This window comes from Hippocampus bargibanti, linkage group LG17, assembly GCF_051943395.1.
Source record: "Hippocampus bargibanti isolate YZ-2025 linkage group LG17, ASM5194339v1, whole genome shotgun sequence".
Classification (NCBI taxonomy): domain Eukaryota; kingdom Metazoa; phylum Chordata; class Actinopteri; order Syngnathiformes; family Syngnathidae; genus Hippocampus; species Hippocampus bargibanti.
In genome coordinates this window covers 12,043,285-12,064,176 of record NC_142750.1, presented here as the reverse complement: position 1 = coordinate 12,064,176, position 20,892 = coordinate 12,043,285, and the positions used below count along the sequence as shown (strand labels likewise).

The 20,892-nt window shown below is 42.4% G+C and overlaps 1 protein-coding gene across 3 annotated transcripts; it reads left to right on the top strand.

Annotated features, from left to right (window-relative positions):
• The first annotated feature begins 50 nt into the window (after positions 1-50).
• srebf1 (sterol regulatory element binding transcription factor 1) lies at positions 51-20,874 on the top strand. 3 transcript variants are annotated; one of them, XM_089017856.1, is made up of 19 exons: positions 51-383; positions 1,873-2,290; positions 2,959-3,128; positions 3,209-3,346; positions 5,328-5,546; positions 6,718-6,832; positions 7,033-7,190; positions 7,537-7,750; positions 8,545-8,729; positions 8,844-9,105; positions 9,999-10,165; positions 10,412-10,580; positions 10,695-10,803; positions 11,703-11,812; positions 14,249-14,381; positions 14,522-14,687; positions 16,389-16,610; positions 16,907-17,018; positions 19,771-20,874. In XM_089017856.1, exons 1-19 carry the CDS (start codon positions 339-341, stop codon positions 19,989-19,991), a joined length of 3,333 nt encoding a protein of 1,110 aa, XP_088873982.1. In that variant the 5' UTR covers positions 51-338; the 3' UTR covers positions 19,992-20,874. The 3 variants fall into 3 exon arrangements, with proteins under 3 accessions (XP_088873982.1, XP_088873981.1, XP_088873980.1); XM_089017855.1 differs by having other exon boundaries at positions 1,763-2,290; positions 2,959-3,122; XM_089017854.1 differs by having other exon boundaries at positions 1,763-2,290.
• The last annotated feature ends 18 nt before the right edge of the window (positions 20,875-20,892 follow it).

Below are 20,892 nucleotides of genomic sequence, written 5' to 3'. Positions count from 1 at the left end.
ACATCAAGCGAGGCGGGCGAATTTGGCTAAACACAAAGTAGTGAATGGGTTTCAGTGTTTGGTTTGACAAGTTTCCCTGAGCTATCATGGGGTTTGCTCCGGCCAGCTAGTTGGCGGAAAGGAAAGAAGTTACCATCCAACGCGTTTGGGTACACCTTGACAAATGTAGCTTCCCGAGAATCTAACGAGTATTCGTGGTTGGAATTTTTACCCCCCGACAACTCTACGGCGTGGTTTTATTTTACACTGGAATATCATAAAAAACACACCGGCAGCAATGAATAGTTTGTCGTTTGACGATCCTTCGTTGGATAATCTGGATCCGACGTTATCGCTAAATGACCCCAGTGAGATTGACACGGCCCTACTCAGCGACATTGACGGTAAGCATATTGCATTTATACAAACAAAAATAGTCAACCTTTACTTATATCAGCAGCAGCAGCATATCAGACAACCACTTCAAATTATGATCTCGGTCAGTGTTTCGGGTATATCCATTTTCGACAAAAACGTTTCTTTCATCCTTTCAACGATGAAGCGTTGGCATTAATTCCTCACATTGTAGCTTGAGCCCAGCTAGCTCGTGGTATAAACTGTACAAGGGATCCATGTATTTTTCAGAGCAGTTTTCAGTGATTGTGTCACTCCGTAAAGGTGTCGAATAACACGATTAATTTGTACAATAACAGGTGATGTAAGAATTGCCCAAATGTTTTAAGAAAGCACACTATCGTACTTGTGACGGCGCCCCGCCCTCAAGCGAGTTTCCCAGACAGAGGTTACTCGCGTTCGTTTCCGACTGGCAGGTTCACGTAGCCTCATTTGACCGTAATTGTGTGGAAGTCCACTAAACACGAAAAAGTGATACTGTGCTTGCACCCCCCCGAAGGACTCGCGCTTCTTGTTTGTTTTGTTCATAGCCAGCGCGTTATTGTGTAGGCGCTGCTTTGTAAAACGGCTAACCCATTTTTTCTTCGTCGTCATTCAAGTATATATGTAATTTTAAACACTCGAATGTAAATTTCAGGTGTAGATCTTTTAATATTATTGGGCAACGTGTTATTTTTACGGATAAATAAACAAATTACATCACTTCTGTAGACTTAAAACGGTGTTTCCACCCTACATGTGACCGATAGTAACCTCTTCTTTCTACCCTTCCTGTCTTGGCCGAGATGCGCTGTGATTGGTCAAGAGCGATCGCCTCATACTAAACACGATTGGAGATTTAAGAAGCACCCGAGTGGGCACGTCAACAAAACGCAACAATGATCTGTTATTCTCATCATTTATCACGATTAAAGATTTAATGTTGTCACACTTTAAAAATATGCCAACAGTATAGATTCCACTTGATTGATGTTACACTACGCAAATTCCAACTGTCAAATTTCAAGCATTCCTCTTTTTGATATGAATAAAGAACTCTGATTTTGTTTGCTTAAATTCCCAACATTTTTTTGATAAGCTTGTTGAGAAATTTTTGCTTGATCAAGATATTAATTTTAGGACACCAGGTATGCATGGTTTTTTGGCACCCTTGTTTTGTACTTTAACAGGAATTGATTACTGTCGTGGGAGAAAATAAGCAAATTACTGCCTTTTCTTTGCTCTGTTGGAAAGTTAAGCAAATACTGAAAGAACAAAGCAACGTAAAATAGTAAAATGTTTTGCCTGCTGTACGTATATTATTGTCAGTGTAACACATTTGTATATTTTCAGTCCATCTTTAAATTGTAAGCATGTTTTTGATTTTCAGACATGCTCAAGCTCCTCATCCACCAGGATGGGGAACTTGGAGGCTTCTTTGATAACCCTTCATACACAGGAGTACCTACCACCAATATGGACCTGCCTTGTCTGCCCCAGGCTGCCACGTCGCCCACCACGACTGCGCCTCCAACCACGTCTTCCTCCTCCATCCTAAGCAGCAGCCCTCACCTGGATGCGCTCCTGGGCCCTCCAATCACCCGTAGCTCATCCACCCCAGACAAGGCTTTCCAGCCTAGCACCTTTCAGCAGTCCCCCCTGTCCCAGGTGTCCATCCCCATCCCACAACAGCAGCCAGCATCCCCGCAACCGGCTGAGTCTGTCACACCGCCCAAATTGGAACCGCCCCAACACGTTGTGGGACAGACCGCTCTTGCCTCAGGAGCTTCACCGGTTCCAAGTCCTGCATTCAGCAGCACCCCACCAAAACATTTCACCTCCCATTCACCGCCCCAAACTCCCCCCGAACCTCTGAACCAGATGCAGATTCAATTTCAGAACCAGACTCCGAACAGAGGTCAGAACAGCTGCATAGGTTCGGACTGTAATGATTATGCATTCATTCTTTGTATTTTATGTTATAGTATAGTGCGGTGTGGGTTCCTTCACTTACCATGGCTACATTTGCATTTCAAATCATACATTATTTCCCCAATTGAAATGAAAGGAAATGCATTAATACAGCCACCCCAATAAAACAATCAAAAATATTTCATTTGTTTTGTAAAAAAAAAAACCCTCAGACATTAATTTGCTTTCGGAACATGTATGAAGTTAGTTACATTTCATAAAAAAAGAAATTGAATGAGTTAGTGTTGTGCCACCAATATCAATAAGTTCCATTAAAATCAAAATCTGCTTGGTTACATTTTCCTTTTTTTTGGCGACATTTTCCTTTTTTTGGCGTGGGGGAGGGTCTCAATGGCATGGAAAGGCTATATTCCCCCTTGACGAGTGAGTCACTTTCAATGCTTTGTATTTCCACACTGTCACAACCAGCCAGCAACAAACTGCAAAGTACCGTGTCAAGTTGATAAAACAACAAAGGTGATAGACTGAATGCTGATATCACAGTTCTTATTGTAGATAACAGTTCACCTAGTGGTCTACAGATATGTAACCATTAACTGGCACTCATTTCATGGGATACGGTTGATGATTGTGGCATTTCTTCCATGTTTTCAGCCAGCAGCAACAGTATCAGTCAACCGGTGGCCACCTTATCCTCCTCGCCTCCCAAGGTACAACCAGTGGCGATTCAGACTCCGCTCCAAGGATTGACCACAACTTCTCTGCTGGCCACGTCAGGAAGCCCAACCGCTCCGACGCTCGCATCCCATGTCCAACAAGTACCTGTAAAGACTACACGATACTAGAGACTACTTGTTGCTTGAGTGGACACATGTAAAAAGATAATCATAAATGTGTCTGACAGGTGTTACTACAACCTCAGTTTATCAAAACTGAGTCTCTGTTGCTAACCACGCTGAAGCACGACCCCTGCATGGTCACCACTGTGGCATCACCCACATCGCTGGCCACTACCACACCAGTACAGAGTGCGTCATTGCAGGTAAAGAAATTCACGTGTGGAGCCAACTAGGCACTTGGTAAGCTTGCAAGGTGAACCAGTGCTCAAATGATATCTCACGCAACAGCATATGTTTTGTGTACCAATGATAGATGATAGAGACTGTTTCACTAACAGTATTCTGGTACTCACTGAAGGCATGGTATCAAAGACAAAGTCAATATTTTGGTTTTGTGACAGCACTAGCACATGCACTGCATGCTGTCTTTCATTAAAAAAAATACAAGTGGTCTAGAATCGCTATGTTAAACTAACCTACAGAGGACAGTGCGCTAAAAACAGAAGTCTTTAGGAAAGCCACGCACACTGACCAATACTTACTTGTTGAATCTAACCACCCTCTAAAACACAAACTAGCAGTTATCAGAACCCTCCAGCATTGGGCTAAACTAATACCTACAAGCGTCGAAGGTAGAGAAAAGGAGTCAAAGAAACCTTTTCATCAACTAACCTACATGATTGACATGTTCCGTGTTTAGTACAGATGCTCCCCAACTTACGAACGAGAACGTTCCGAACAGTCATTTTGTATGGAATGTATGTTTAAGGCTTATATAAGTATGTTTCAAGGACAACCGACGCCTCCGGACAAGTTGTGTCCATAATTTGTAAAATCGCTTCAAATGACTGCTACTGATCGTATTTTACTAAGATTCCACCACATATAGCTATATTTTACGTTTTAAGACTCGCGCTGAATATTCAGGAAGTCTTGTTTTCGAGTTGATGACGATCCCCTACGTGACGTCACATTCGGAACGCCCCTCACAGAGAAAGCGACACACAATGCATTTTGCGGTACTTTGTTTGGTCTGAAAACTTCGTGTTGATCCGTGTTGATGGCGAAATTAGAAGGAAAACACATAAATGACACGATGGTGAATCGTTGTGTGTTGCACCAAGACTACTATTTGATACTGGTTGACACAAATTCCCAGCAAACAAATCAGCCCAACGGAGCTTGTGCGCCATCTTGTGCATTTTCTGGGAGCGACATTGGAGTCCAGACCCCTCAAAATGATACGGAAGGACTTCTTTAATCGATTGCAAACATTTATGCGTTCCTCTTCAGACTATTTGAATCATATTCAGTACTGGATGAGTAACAAGAAAGCATCTTCTCCGAATCTGAACTCCGTGAGCCTAAAGAGTTTGTCAAATCTGTTTATTTGTTAAATCGTGGGTATCGTGGTTGTCAAATCTCCCAAGGAAGTGACACGCAGATGTCTCGCAGAGCGTGATCGTGGCGTGGAGTCGAGCAAGTCGTGCTGTGAAACTCCGTCCGATGCTGAGTAGGTCTCTGGGAGTTGCGTGTGCGTCTGCGTCTGAGATATTCTCTGCTGCTGTCCCGCGACGGCTGCTCTTTTATACTATCCAAGCGTGGGAAAAGTGTCAGGCTGAGATTCCCATCAAAGCCGGTGTGTGCACCTGTGCTGCCACAAGCCCATTGTTTTGTTTATTGAACAAGGCAAGTCGTCTTGCCTTGCATGATGTCATGAACTGGGGGCGGGACTTTCTGAAAATCCCCAGTTTTGAGCTGATTTGTGGCAGATTTTGTCATTTTTATTGTTGTTCTTGCATTTGACTAAAAATATCAGCCTGTGTGTTTTGGGTATTTTAGATGCTATAAAATGTTTTTCTGATGTCAGTTAGGAAACAAAAAAAAAGGTGTCGGTTGTCCTTTACGGTTTATATAAGTATGTTTAAGGCTTGTATAAGTAACTTGTATTGGTTTGTACTGAAAAATAAACATTTTATAAAATATATGCTCTATGAAGATATGTATATGTAGAACTGGAGAGAATACTACATATGTTACTACAAAAATGTTCGTTAGTACCATTGTTCATAACTCGCATGTTCGTAAGTAGGGCAGCGCCTGTCCTGCTTTCTGAACATTGAAGTCTGTTAATGTCGATGATGTTAATGTCACATATATAAAGTCCATTTTGTGTATTCCAAGGCATTTGTGGGCGGCGGCACTTTCCTGACGACTGTGCCAGTAATGGTGGATACAGAGAAGCTGCCAATCAATCGTATCATTACCAACAGCAAGATGGGCGTTTTGCCCGCCAAGGGGGAGAAGCGCACGGCCCACAACGCCATTGAGAAGCGTTACCGCTCGTCTATCAATGACAAAATCATCGAGCTCAAAGACTTGGTCGCAGGCACCGAAGCAAAGGTTGGTTGTCCATGTTACCGTTTCAACTTCATCGGTTAGATTTAAACACGCAGTAAGACTTAAGATATCTGATAAGAGTTTATTTGGGACATTGTTGTCAGATACTTGGCCAATAAAAAATGTACATACGGTCACATCCGTATGACAAATAGATACAGTTCATCTGGATTTCCGTTTCTGTCATATGCAGTATGGATGTGTATTAGTCAAGGTGCCAAGATTTCAAGATGGTAAGCAAAAATCTCTTCAGAGGGAGAACATGGACTAAAGAGGGCAAAAAAAAAAAAACAAAGCAATTCAAAGTCAAATGACCATCCTTTTAATTCTTCACTCTATTTTTCTGTTTTTACATTATGCACAACTCTCATTTGTTGCACAATAATCTAATAAGTACAGTAACATGTATTTGAAACATATTTTTGATGCTTTTTTTTTCTTGAACTAATTCACTGCCAGATGTGCTAAAACGTGTCCACTCCAGTTCCAGGGTTTCTGTCATTTTCACTCAAATTGCAGCACCCATGGAAATATTGAGGTTTAGGACTACATAAACATTCAATGCAGCGTAAGAAACCTTAGACTCTCTTCTTACATCAGAAAAGAGTTCATTTCTAAATTATATGGGTCTGGAGCTGTCCAAAATACAATGCAATACTGTATATACATATTGGTTTATATAGCGTTTGAACAACAGCTGAAGCTGGAACAAAGCGTTAAAATAGAAAAAAGGGAAATGCTGCCTCTTTGTGGGAGGGAAAAAAAACATTGCCAGAGGTCTGAGCAGCGCTTTATCGGCACCCCTGCAAGAAAAACCAAAATAAATTCGGGAATGGCGCTCTACGTCATATTTTCAATTCCCAAATAAATTCGGGAATGGCAGTGAAGGAGTAATGGAGCATTTATGTCAGAATTTTTTGGGGGCAGTGAGACGCGTCTTGACTTACAAAGTTTTGTAGTTAAAAAAACAATTCTTCCAGAACCAATTAATTTTGTAAGTAGATCTACCACTGTATTCACAACAATAGCCTTATCCCTTGTTTAAGACTTGGTACACTTGATCATCTTCAGATGTGACTGGATTCTGGACGGAATCAATTGGAGAACAACTCCATGTGATTCATGTTAATTGTTGGTATCCTTTGAAAAAAAATATATCTTTTTTGTGTCGTAGCTCAATAAGTCAGCCGTGTTGAGGAAAGCCATCGATGTCATCCGTTTCCTGCAGCAATCCAATCAGAAGCTCAAACAGGAGAACTTGGCACTGAAAATGGCAGCTCAGAAAAATAGTATGCACTCGTCTTGCCCTTTTCCTACACACGATTCTTTTGTCATTTCCTTTCAATTTATAGCAGTTGACCTTTTCATAACGAACTCCGAGTGATAAGGCTCACTCGCCTAACGGCCTTCTTCACAAGACGGAGGCTTTTACCTCCGTGTACATGATCACCTCTTGAACTCCTCATTTATCTTCTCATCTTTACCGTAGAGTCACTCAAGGACTTGGTTGCTATGGAGGTGGATGGTCCGGCTGACATGAAGACAGAGTTGCCCACACCGCCAGCGTCAGATGTGGGCTCTCCTTCCTCCTTCTCGCATTGTGGCAGTGATTCGGAACCCGACAGTCCAATGGGAGAGGATACCAAGGTGTGGTGATGTTCTCCTGTACTACCCATGCAAGTTTACGAGCCAAAAATGAACATGGACGCAGGCTTCGGATACCCCACTGCTCAATTGAAGTAGGGAAAAAATGGAGCGAGTGTGATGCCCTGGCATGTAGGCAAGGAGTGCCTAAGTTGTAGATGCACTATCAGCCGTTTGTGAAAGTCACAAGTTTTAGTTTTTTATTTTAAATCCACTCCAGCATTTATAAAAAAAAATCAATCCGTTCTCCAGCTTCCCAGCCAAGCAAAACATAGCTCTAACCTTTAAATAGATGTTTTAATTATGTTTTTAAAACGTGATTGGCTCTTTGTCTTCTTGTGTGCACCAGCCAAATGTGGGGATGTTAGACCCATCGGAGACAGGCAGCAGTGCTGGCGGCATGTTGGACCGTTCTCGGATGGCGTTGTGCGCCTTCACTTTGCTCTTCCTGTCCCTTAACCCTTTGGCCAACCTGCTCTGCTCATCCGGCGGCAGCGCAGCGAGCGGTGTCGCCGTCGCCCCCCATCACGTAGGCAGGGCCGTTCTGGGCTTGGACATTGCAGGTAAGAGAAGGAGAGACAATGACTAATAGTTCCGTATTTCCAGTGTATAAGGTGCACCTCTTCAAAAGATGACTCTGCACCTTATAGTATTGAAGTAATCTTGAGCCATAACAGGGGTTGCAACTAATGTCAGCAGCCACTGACTCCATTTCCCCCTGTAGAAGAAGTGGTGCCAGCCTCTACTGTCGCACTTTATACTGTGGTTTGCCTTATATTTGGAAAACGTTTGTCATACATTGAAAGTGCGCCCTATACTCCAGTGCACCTTATATATGGAAAACGTTTTCAAATACACCATTCATTGGGGGTGCGTCTTGTACTCCGGAGCGCCTTATACACCGGAAAATACGGTATTTCAAAGGACTATTCTATAAAATGCCAACAGCAATGAAAATGCTTTTGATGGCTAAATAGTGTATTTACAAATCTTCATCACAGAAACAATTTTAAATTTGATGAACTTTACAATCAAATTGCACAATATGAAATAATAGTAGTTGTAGTAGTATTTAGTTGTGTGTGTGTTTATATACATGAGATCCTTCTAATAGTAAAATGTAATCATATCTGTCATCTTTTTTCTTTTTTGTGACACTGATCAATTGAACACAAAAAACACTATGATCAAATTAAATAGATTCTTGCATTGTATATTGGACACCATGGGCCACCAATCGTAGCAATGTGTTAAAAAATAGAGTGAATTAGTGTGAAGGATATAATAAGGTAAACTTGAAATGTCTGAAATTGCACTAAGATTGAGGTCTGGATATTTACGAGAATGTTCTCTGCAGCAAACTCGTGGGGCTGGATGGACTGGATAGTACCAACAATTTTGGTGTGGCTTCTAAACGGCATCTTGGTGTCAGGAGTTCTGATTCGCCTTCTGGTCTATGGAGAGCCGGTAACCAGACCTCATTCTGGATCATCCATCCTGTTCTGGAGGCACCGCAAGCAGGCGGATCTGGACCTGGCTAGAGTATGTATCGCTGAAGGAGATCAATTGGCTTTCTTGATCACTCAAAATAATCCAGTCATACAGTTGCTGTTGGTGGTCCTGAATTGTTTCATAATTCTGCCTTTTGTTTCACAGGGGGATTTTGCCCAAGCCAGTCAGAACCTTTGGACTTGTCTCAAAGCTCTGGGACGTCCCTTACCCACCTCCCAGCTTGACCTGGCCTGTGCCTCGTTGTGGTCCTTCCTCAGATTCTGCCTTCAGCGCCTTTGGGTGGGCCGCTGGCTGGCTGCCCGGGCGGGTGGACTACGATCCGACCGCCCCCTGCAGGAGGATGCTTGCAAGAGCAGCCGAGACGCTGCGCTGGTTTATCACCGTCTGCACCAGCTGCACATGACAGGTTGGTTCAAGAATGCTGTGTGACTTCCGCTTTAAAGGACAACCGACGTCTCCGGACAAGTTGTGTCCATAATTTGTAAAATGGCTTTAAATTACTTCTACTGATCGTATTTTACAAAGATTCCACCGCCTATAGCTATATTTTCCATTTTAAGACTCGCGCTGAATACTCCGGAAGTCTTGTTTTTGAGTTGGTGACGAGTCTATACGTGACGTCACTAAAGGACCGTAAAAAAGACGCATTCTCGCGGTCCTTCCATCTCGTCAATGTATTTTGCTGTACTTGTTTGGTCTGGGGACCTCGTGTTGCACCCAAAAGCCGCCAGAAGGCCAGAAGAGGGCGTCCAAGCGCCATATAAGGAATTTATCAGCCTGTGGAAACGGAGGTGGCCACAGGATTTCGCCATTTTGTGCCGTTTTTTTTTGTGAGAGATTGTCCCCCAATGTTGCCTCAAAATGGCCCAAATAAATTCTTCCTTTAATCAATTGCAAACATGTATGCTTTCCTTCAGAACTATTTGAATCATATTCATAACTGGAGGTGTAACAAGAAAGTATATTCTCCGAATCTGAAGCCATTGTTTTGATTCTCAAGCAATGCTAGACGTCTTGGTGTGACGTCATGATAATGGGGGCGGGACTTTCTGAAAATGCCCAATTCGCAGCTCAATTTTTTACAGATTTTGGACACTTTAAGTCATTTTTATTGGTGTTTTGCCTTTGACTAAAAATATCATACTGCATGTTTTGGGTATTTTAGATGCTATAAAACGTTTTTCTGCTGACAGTTAAAAACAAAAAAGTGACGTCGGTTGTCCTTTAAGGCCACGTTTGTCAACTTGACGGACACAGATTGCAAAAATTGATTCTCCTGCTTTGTAACTTGACATGAAGGTAAGCTGAATGGTAGCCACCTTTCAGCCGTGCACATGGCTCTCAGTGCAGTGAACCTGGCAGAGTGCGCAGGCTCATGTCTGCCTGTCGCTTCGCTGGCTGAGGTATACGTGTCTGCAGCGCTCCGAGTCAAAGCCAGCCTGCCAAGGATCCTGCATTTCACCTCTGTGAGTACCCTTTCGTCATTCTCATTCGTTTAAGTCATGCTCGTGTCAGTAGATATTTTTTTGTGCAAGTTGCTTGTCACATTTTCTGTACCTGCAGTTTTTAAAGTGGAGTAGTCAGGATTTTTTTTTAGGGCCGAGTACAAACTGAACAACACAAACCAAAGCACGATGGATTGGCTATTTATGTCAAAAGCTGTCGAGAAATAGGTGCGGTAGTAATTCGTTTGCTGTTTTTCTGCTATTCAGCGCGTGTTTCTTAGTAGTGCACGTCAGGCGTGCTTGTCATCCAGCGGCAGCGTACCTCCAGCCATGCAATGGCTCTGTCACCCTCTCGGCCATCGCTTCTTCGTGGACGGGGACTGGGCCATTCGGAGCATCCCGAAAGAGAGCATCTATAGCCAGGCGGGCAACACTGGTAAGGGGTTTACTTATAGGCCAAATTGTAAGGTCCTACCTACATACAGTGTTTTCTGTTCGTACTATCCAAAATTGCATCTCATGGAAATGGTTTGTTGACGTTCTTTTGTAGTGGACCCTCTGGCTCAGGTTACGCAAGCCTTCAGAGAACACTTGCTGGAAAAGGCTCTTTACTGTGTCGCTCAGCCGAAAGGGGAGAAAAGCACCAGTCAGGGCGAGGGGTGAGCAAAACACAGCTTTTCCTACATTCATGTTTTCCTGGGTGATTTATGAAAAACAAGTACAGGATTTTCCGGTGTAGAAGGCGCACCGGACTATAAGGCGCACCCCCAATGGATGGTGTCTTTTCCAACTTTTTCCATATGTAAGGCGTACCTGACAATAAGGCACACCTAAAATGAATGCCAAAGGTTTTCCAAACATTGTATAATATATGAATATATAAAAGTCTTCAGAATATAAGGCACACCATATTATAAGGCGCTACAGTGGAGGCTGGGGTTACGTACTACGTCTACAGGGGGAAATGGAGTCGGTTCCTCCTGACAGTTGTTGCAAGACCTGTTGTGGCTCAATATTACTTCAGATATAAGGCGCCCCTGCGTATACGCCGCAGGGTCATCTTTTGAAGAAAATCAAGGCTTTTGGGTGCTTCTTATACACTAGAAAATACAGTATTCAATAAAAAAAAGTATAAAAGCAGCGACAACATTCTCATATCAATCAATCATTCTAAATGACAAGATATTCATCCACTGACATGCATTTATAAAGATAAAAACATTTTGGGTATCCTTATGTTGTTGTGCAAGTGTCTAATCGGCTGGCATCTTGATGAATATACTGTAAATGTGCAATGGAGAATATGGAAAATATTATCCAGTTAGTTATGTAAAAAAACGACTGTCAATGAACCACCCTGGGTAAAAACAAAACACGGTTTAAGATTTCCATTTTGGCAACATCTGAAGTGACATTGACAGAGCAGAAAAAGGTCATTTTCCACTCTTTTTTTCCATCCATACAAATGCACACACATGCAACTGATGATCTTTGTTTGTGACCGATTTCATGCTTTTCATTATTTATATTTGACTTTATTGTTCCTATCTCTTTTCAGAGAGTACGCCGATGCTCTGGAGTATCTGCAGCTGCTGATTAGCGCATCCGACGCAGCTGGCGCCACGTCCCAGTCCTTTGCTATTGGTTCCAACATGGCCACTGTGACGGGTAAACCACTTCTCTTTGCTAGTGTGACGACAAATTATAAGACGAATCGAAAGAACATCGTGCTTTTGGCGTGGAGATGGACACTGAACATGGCTGCGAAAAATGAAATTCCGCAAGTTAACTTTGCATGTCGGTGTCACAGGATGACAGCAAGGGGCTTTTTAAAAGTATTTTTTTCCCGGAACTAGTCAACTATTATTGGCGACGGAGATGATTTTTCAACATATTGTGCAATCCTATACACTGTCAAGAAAAAAGATAGATGGGAAATATATTTTTATTGTCATAAACAAAACAGTGCTTTTACCATGTCATGTCAAGAAGGTTTCTCGCTTCACTGTTCCAAAAATAATTCCCCTCTTCTTCTTCACTCATGTTTCCTGCTGTCTGAATATTCCTCACAGAAGGCATGAAATAACGCAGATATTCACATTTGGGAGATTGAGCGGACTGATTTCCGCCCTCCCACAGCTTTGCTCTGTATTTGATGATCGCTCAACTGAGTGCGGGGAGGGATAGTGTGGGGCGGCGGGGCGACAGGGGAGTCATCGGCTGGATTGCTTCATCTATCTTCAGTCCTGTCAAATCAGTGATCACCTTGAGGGGAGGGAGGCATGGACGGCGCGCCGGGGATTTTAATGGCAGCCTCTTCTTGACACCGACTTGACGTTGGCATTCGGCGCGTGTTGGCTCCCGTGTCTAAATGAAGTACTTTGCTCTCATAACCGAGTCCTCAAAATGGTCTCTGGTCTCATAATGTTGTAGGTTTTACCGGAGGGCTCTGACAGATTGATGCAGAGGTCAACTACAGACAGCAGATGTCTATCTCCGCTGTCGTGCATATTAAATTCCACCCTTGGTGGGAAGTGACTCTAACGTCAGACCTTTCGCCGTCATCGCGGTGAAGCCCGCCGGTGTCGGCGACGTCTTGATCTGAGATTATTTGTTAGTCGAGGTGTCACTTATCAACAGTTCCAAATCGCAATATTAATACAGATCGAGAAGAATTTCCCATTTCGGTCCAAATGAACCAATGAAAGCCACCGCCAGATGGAAATGTTTTGAGATGGAGATGTAGGCTAAAAAAAGGTCCATTCTACACATTTTGTCCAATTTCCACAATCACAAGTGAGGGTTCAAGAGTCTTTCCTCTGTTTTTTTATGCTTGAGAGGTCTTGACACACAAATCAAGTTCAAGCATGTCCGCCTTATTTTTTTGAGCACTTGATAGTGAGCAGATGTCATTATGAATAATGTCAATCAGAAAGTTTACATTATGTTGCTCACTAGAGCTATCTAGCTGGCTATCTAGCTAGTGATCTAGCTGGCTACCTAGCTAGCTATCTATTTGCTATCTATTAGCTAGCTGGCTACCGAGATAGCTATCTTCTAGCTAGCTATTTATTTGCTATCCATAAACTGTCTATAAGATGGCTAGCTAGCTAACTTTCTATCTATTTGAGTTATTCGGGGTTGAGTGAACGCTGGCTCATGTGGCTGCTGCTGCTCACCCTCAGAAAAACTGATCCCATGACTGTAAAGTGAACTCCAGAGGTTTGAAAGGCGCTTATAAACTAAATGGATTAATAATATTATTATTATACACCATGCAATTAATTGAAAATCTGTCATTGTATGCTGAATCTTTTCAAGCATATTTGTAAGATTATTTTTAAGTCTTTGCTTCAGGTGTTTTTCTTTTTTAAATGAACTGGACAATCGAGAACCTTGGTATCAACTCTTTTTCCTGATGAAAGAAGTGACGTAATGTTTTTCATTAACAGCCACTTTCGAAATTGTTGACAACGCTTCAAAAAATGCTTCGGCGTTTATTACCAATCCAAGTTGTGGTTCACTTTCAAAATAGAGATAATTTCTCCATCCACCTAGCTTAGCGCTAATGTTAAAGAGGATCCACATTTCCGATGTTTTTTTTCTTTTCCACATGGGGACAGCATTTCCTTTTTTCCATCTTAGTGCTATGTTCCGGCTTCAGCTGTTGTTAAGGCGCTATATTAACCAATATGTATGTATTGCATTGTATTTTGGACAGCCAACCTCATTTCAAGCTCAGATAACTCCAGACCCATATAACTTAGGAATTAACTCATTTTTTTTTTCTCATGAAAGAAGAGGGTCTAAGTTTTCTAACGCTGTATTGAATGTTTATATAGTCCTAAACATCAATGTTCTGTGGGTCCTGGAATTTGAGTGACAATGACAAAAACCCTGGCACTGGAGCGAACACATTTTTGTACATCGTCTGGCAATTGAATGAGTTAACATGCAAAAAAAAAAAAACTGCTACCATATCATGATTATGATAAGTTTAAATTTTTTTGTAGCCAATAAAATACTGAATGAAATCTATATTATTAAAAAATAATTTTTACAAAAAGCATTTTTAATCAAAAAATGACCTGTCTTGTCATCTAGGCTGTGACCCCCACTCAAAATGGTGGTCCTCGGTCGCCGTGGTGATCATCAACTGGCTCCAAGGGGACGACGCGGCTGCGGAGAGGCTCTACCCAACCGTTGAGCATTTGCCACGCACGCTGCAGAACGTGGAGTGAGTCTCCCTCGGTCCCACTTTGCCACCATCGCCTACACTGACCTGCATTTTCTCTGTGTGTGTGTGTCTGTGTGTGTGTGTGTGTGTGTGTGTGTGTGCGTGCGTGTGCGTGCGTGCGCCTTCTCTCACACTGTCAGGAGCCTGCTGCCCAAGGCTTGTCTCAACACCTTCCGAGCGGTGCGGGCTCTGCTGTCCAGGCCTGAAAACTGGCAGTTGAGTCTGAGCCACAGCGACAAGGCCAGCGCCTTGCTCCGAGACAGCCTCAACCCTGGCCCGCACTCCCACAGCTCCAGTTTGGACAAGGTACACACACGCACTTACAAGCGTGCAAATTTGTTTCCCGTGAAAGTTGTTGCTTATCACTCCCGAGAGGCCACTCTGCGCGTGTGCCATGGCATCTGTCTTAAAAGTATAAAACATGCTCAAGCACGCACGCTCTCTGTGCACGCAGTCTGTGACAGATGTGCCTGCACATGGCCGTGCATTAAGTTGTAAACACGGGAAATTGCCTGGAGAAATGCATCATCACTCACACGCACGCACGCACGCGCACACACACGCCAGAAAGTCAACTGTGCACAGATTGCTCATTTATTTATTTACATATTTATTTAGTTTTGTATTTAAATATCTGTTTACGCATTTATTTATATAGTCATTTATTTACATATTTATTTAGTTAATTATTTACAGTTTACATATTAAGTCACGTTTATTCATTTACATATTTATTTAGTTATTTATCTACATATATTTACATATTTAACCAGTTACATGTATTTATTTACACATTCACATATTAATTTACATATTTATTTATTTACATATTAATGTGTGTAAATTAAAACATCTTTATCTTAGGTAGTTATTTAGGTACAATATTTATTTACACATTTATTTAGTTATTTATTTACAGCTTTACATATTAATTCACATGTTTATTTATTAATTTGCATATTTGTTTAGCTATTTATGTACATATACAGTAAAGTCTCGTTATATCGATATCGGATATATCGATAGTCCCGGTTATATCGATACTATTTCTATGCACGCACGGAGAAAATTACATGCAAACAGGGTCGGATATATCGATAGTCCCGGTTATATCGATATTTTTTCGGACTCCCTTGAATATCGATATAACGAGACTTTACTGTATTTACATATTTAGCTAGTCATTTATATACACATTTGCACATTGTGTACATTATTCACATGTTAATTTATATTTATTCATTTGCTTATCTACATATTTATTTATCTTAGCTAATTATTTGGCTACAAATTCACACGTAATATACATCTTTATTTATTTATTTATTTATTTATTTATTTATTTGTTTATTTATTTTTGGCCTGAGCTGTGGTGCATTGTAGTTGCATTGCATGTGTGTATGCTAAGTGCAATGTTCCTGCAGTGCAACACAGAGCTGAGCTTCCAACTGCCAATTACTGCCAATTACTTTTTTCTTTTCAAAAGCAAGAAAACATTGAATATGCCAGTACTGGCCCAAACAAGGTGCTAATTAATACATTTGTGTGTGGCTTCAATTTGTGTGTTGTATTTGTGGAAGAAGAATTCAACCGTGTAATTAATGAGCATACGTTTGGGTTTCCTGTATGGCGTATCAGAATCAGAATCAGAATCATCTTTATTGCCAAGTATGTAGAACACACAAGGAATTTGTTTCAGGTCGAACACGCTGCACTGGTATCATCAGCAAAAAAATTGCAAAGATTTGGTCCTTTCCAGAAGTGACGTTAACTGGAAAGTGATGTTGATATGGTTTCTTTACAATTGTATTACCGTAATGCTTTGGTGTCAAAGAGCGTGGTCGCCAACGTCAGCACGTTTGCATGCAGATTCTACTGTATGATTCCATTCGCAAAACCGCTTGATCCCGAAATGGGTCACATGTAGGGATGTACTGGAGCCTTATCCCAACTTTCTTTGGGGAGTAGGTTCATTTTTGCCAATCCGTGCACATTTTTTCTCCGCAGGTGGTACAGTTGCTGCTGTGTGACTTGCTGTTGGTAATGAGGACCAACGTGTGGCATCTTCAGCAGCAGCAGGGGGTAACTGCGGCCGGGCCGGGACTGGTGGGTCCCGGCGCAGGCTCGGCGGGGATCCACCAGGCCTCCCCGCCCGAGCTCCAAGGCTTTCAGCAGGACCTCAGCTCATTACGCAAGCTGGCACAGAGTTTCAGGCCCGCCATGCGAAGGGTAAGTCCTTCATTTCATTGTTGGTTAGCAGATGTGATAAAATACTGGGTTGATTGACTTCAAAACAGTACAATGAACCCAAAACTACACAGCAGGCCACATTTATACCACGTTATGTTCCTTCAAGAAGTTTGATGACAAATTGTGCACATTTTATTTTGCTGAGCATTCAGGTCACACTCGCTTACCCTGTTTAAGTATTTGGTAGCAGCCCTGCATCAAATCTCAGCATTCAGTCTGAGTCACCGTTAACTTGACTCACTTAGCTGCGTTCTCATCTCTCGTCCCTTCTCCAGTTGTTCCTTCACGAGGCCACGGCCAGGCTGATGGCGGGGGCCAGTCCCACACGCACACATCAGCTCCTGGATCGCTCGCTTCGACGCCGAGCCACACCCGGATCCAAGACAGGTATGTTGCTTTCCTTATTTAAAAAAAAATGTCACAAAAATGAGGCATTTTGGCCATGTGAGGACACCGCCAGACAACAAAAATCATCTGGAAAACACTGTGGATACTATAAGTGCGGCAAATGTTTTGGAATTTCTCATTGTCTAATGCAGGGGTCGGGAACCTATGGCTCACGAGCCATATATGACTCTTTTGATGATTGCATATGGCTCGCCGATAAAACTAAATACATATTGTCGTTTTTTTCGTCGTTCATTTCCCGTTGGGGCTGCAGTTGGCGGAAAGCGCAATTTTGATTGGATGACACTGACCTAGAATGGCCGAAAGCGCCACGTTGATTGGATGATAGTGGCCGTCATATTGAAACAGGTAAACGCCCCTTTAAATGAGCCCAACTAGTGCACTTCAGCGTGAATGCACCGGAGCATTAGAGGAGGGGAAAATGTTCTGATTCTAATTTGCAATGAAACAATACCATCGATGAAACAGTCGAATGTCAGTGACGTTAACGTTAGCATCAACATACTTCTGCGAGAAGTCGATTGCAGATAGCAAGTGTGGAAGCTTATGAGCCGTGTGCAGGCTAGCTAGCAGTAACTTCGCCTCTGGACCAGAAAATTGAATTTCATTCCGATCGTTTACCTGGATTTTTACCAATCACGAGGAACAGAAAACCATTCATGTTAACGTTGAGTACTATCACAAAGTTATTTTAAATAATACATTCTGATATTTTGTTGAAAAGTAGCCGCGTGTGCGCGCGTGTATGTGCGCGCGCGTGTATGTGTGCGCGCGCACGCGAGCGTTTGTATGTGCGCGCGCGCGTGCGTGTGGCTCTCACTGAAAAACATTTCTAAATATTTTACTTTTATGGCTCTCTTAGTCAAAAAGGTTCCCGACCCCTGGTCTAATGTAACCCACGTTATGGCATGACGAATTAGAAGAGGATATGTCTCATGCAAAAAAATACAAATACACTAGCAAACAAATAAATAATGTTGGCTAACAGAGTGGCAAAGCTAAAATTACCATTTGAAAGAAAAAAAAAAGAAAACAGAACAGTATTGTTGTTTCCTTAGCGAATCGGGTCACAGAATACTGTATTAGTGAGGCGTCCGTAAATGAAAGGTGGCGTTTTTCTTTACCTTTGTGACGTCAAGAGCTGGCGGCAAAATTTATATCGTTCTGACGGGACTGGAGCACGAGCAAACGTCCTCTTCCGATATTCTCAAAGGGTGTTTCAGGAGAACGAGAGAGTCGTTCGACGCAACGTCGGGCACTGTTCTTGGTTAACATAGCTGCTTCCGTATGTCCGGATTTCAGCTCGTTTTGACATTATTCTGGCCGGGTCTTTCGCCGAGTTTCCGACCCACATAACGCAACGCTGGGATTAGCGTGGAATCCATTACGGTGCCCTGAATTCCAGAAAAACGGAAAAAGGGGTACAATGGTGGTGGCGAGCCAACCAAATGAATATTTGTATACAGTGAACCGTCGTTTATCGCAGGAGATGCGTTCCAAAAATAGCCCGCGATAGGTAAAATCCGCGAAGTACAAATTTTTTTTTTTTACAATGCAAAACTACATATTGCAGAATGAAACAAAAAATAAAACCTCTTTTTTTTAATAGTTTAAAGAACGGTGTTGTAAAACAATATCTTGCTGCTGCACCTATTCGTCCTGACTCCGCTGCGCTGTAGCGTCTTTTTCTACTGAAGGAGTCTTTTCTCCGAGAGAAGAACATTGTTAACGGTAGTTGTTGGCACTCTTTCTTTTTTTTTGTCTTTCTTTTTTTGAGAATAGAGAACAGCTCATGGAGCTGTTCATAGCCAGTGTGTATGCTTTAATTCTGCTTTGTTTGCAGTGTTTGCAGTGTTGTTTCTTTTACTCTGTTTGTTTGCACATTTGCATGCCATTACAAAAAATCCCTTGAAAAAAAATCCGCGATACACTGAAGTGAACCGTGAAGTAGCGGGGGACCACTGTATATCTGTAGGGACTGTTTTTTACTCTTGCAATTTTTAAGTAATGTGTTATTTTCCTAAAACCAGTGTAAATAAGCACAATTGTGTTCAGTTAGGCCAGACTGAACAAAACAAAAGAAAAAAAAGCAACACCGCTGTTGAAAAAGGTGATCACCAATTTAATTCACCTTAAAGGAGACAGCTAAGAGAGTCAGATTACGTCACAGGTGTCAAAGTCAAGGCCAGCGGGCCAAATCCGGCCCGCCACATCATTTTTTTCGGCCCGCGAAAGCAAATCAAACTTGTTAAATTCCATGATGATTGCTAAAATCTGAGCCAAAATTTCATATTTTTGGATGTCAACCACAATAAAAGTCATTATTCTTGACTTCAGATTTGAAAACGAGTTATTCATTAATTTGCTGTGTGCTCTCGAGAGGAAACCATAACTACAATGTGGCCCGCGGCAAAAAATGACTTTGACACCCCAGGATTACGTTGTAGTTGTTTTTTTGGGTACTGTGTTCTTGTGATAACAATTTAGCTGTATCTATGTTCAATATAAAGTTCCCTTGTTTTTACAACTACTGTCTTGCTTCTTTGCCTACTCTACCCCCTCAACGTTGGTATCATTGACTTCCGTAAATCGAACCTCGTGCGCCTCACACTGGCCTAAAGAGAAACCCATCATCGGCATCACAGTGTTTCGTCACATCGATATAATTCAAAAACGGACGTCGTACTTGTTGTACTAACACCCGACCGACCTTGTCTTTTTGGTGCGACAGAAGAGTGCGAGACGCGCCCGGGCCAGCGCGAGCAGGCGGAAGCGGTGATGCTGGCATGCCGCTACCTCCCCCCGTCCTTCCTGTCAGCCCCCGGCCAACGCGTGGGGATGCTGGCCGACGCTGCCCGCACGCTGGAGAAATTGGGTGACAAGCGCACCCTCCACGACTGTCAGCAAATGATCATCAAGCTGGGCAGCGGCACCACTGTCACAAACAGCTAAGAGACACTCCCCTTCCCGCCACCCCGCCCCTTAACGGCGCCCTTTCACCCTGCCACCCAACCAAGTGAAAATCACAGAAGAAACCAGGAGTTCACATCTGAAAACTGACTTGCATTTTCCTAGATGAGGTCATGACATTCATTGATGGATTATGAGCAGAATCTAGGAAGCAATTGTTGTTCTTTCTCCTTGTGCGTCCTAGTGTGAGTCCATTGCAGTACCACAGTTTGACCTCAGAGAGGCGCCACTATATTCTTATTGTGGTTGTACAGTGCAGTGTGAATGCCAAGCGCTTGAGTGCCAATGGGCGAGTTTCTCCCTTTTTTTTTTGCCCGGAGGAAAATGACCAGCCAGGCTGATTTCAAAGAGATGAATGAACGACGTGATGGCTTTAAGGTGATTTTCATACTGTTTGTTGTGACGTGTACATAGAATACTAATAATGTATTTATAATGGATTTTGATTCAGCAGTATTTGGCATACAAAGGAAGGCTTAATGCTTCCTTGGAAGGCTGCGCTGCCATGGCGATTCAGCGTTAGCAAGTCATCAAAGTGACATTTTGCGGGTGACTCAGTTGACCTTTCATAAAGTGCAACATTTGCCGGTGTTGTTTTTGTTCCACACACAGCTAAACGAAAAACGGTTTCCTTCCGAAGAGGATTTCTTCCTTGTTGTGGCTTCAATTTGAGGAGCACTTTGTCTTTCAGTGATTTTAGGACCATGGATGTACGTATCTTTAAATTGTAACAAAGCAAAACAAAAACAATATTTTGATATTGTTTCTGTTGCACGAAGTGCATGTTTGTGAGTGGTCCACCACAAAGGACAATGTTTTCATTGCCATGATTCATGTCGATAATAAAATACATTTTTAGAATGACTGACAATCTTTTCAATAT

Excerpts from the sequence above, each read along its gene's own strand:
- srebf1 (XM_089017854.1), top strand. The coding sequence starts at position 278 with ATGAATAGTTTGTCGTTTGACGATCCTTCGTTGGATAATCTGGATCCG. Across the intron at positions 5,547-6,717 it reads TCGCAGGCACCGAAGCAAAG|CTCAATAAGTCAGCCGTGTT; the intron begins GTTGGTTGTCCA and ends TTTGTGTCGTAG. Across the intron at positions 10,581-10,694 it reads TAGCCAGGCGGGCAACACTG|TGGACCCTCTGGCTCAGGTT; the intron begins GTAAGGGGTTTA and ends GTTCTTTTGTAG.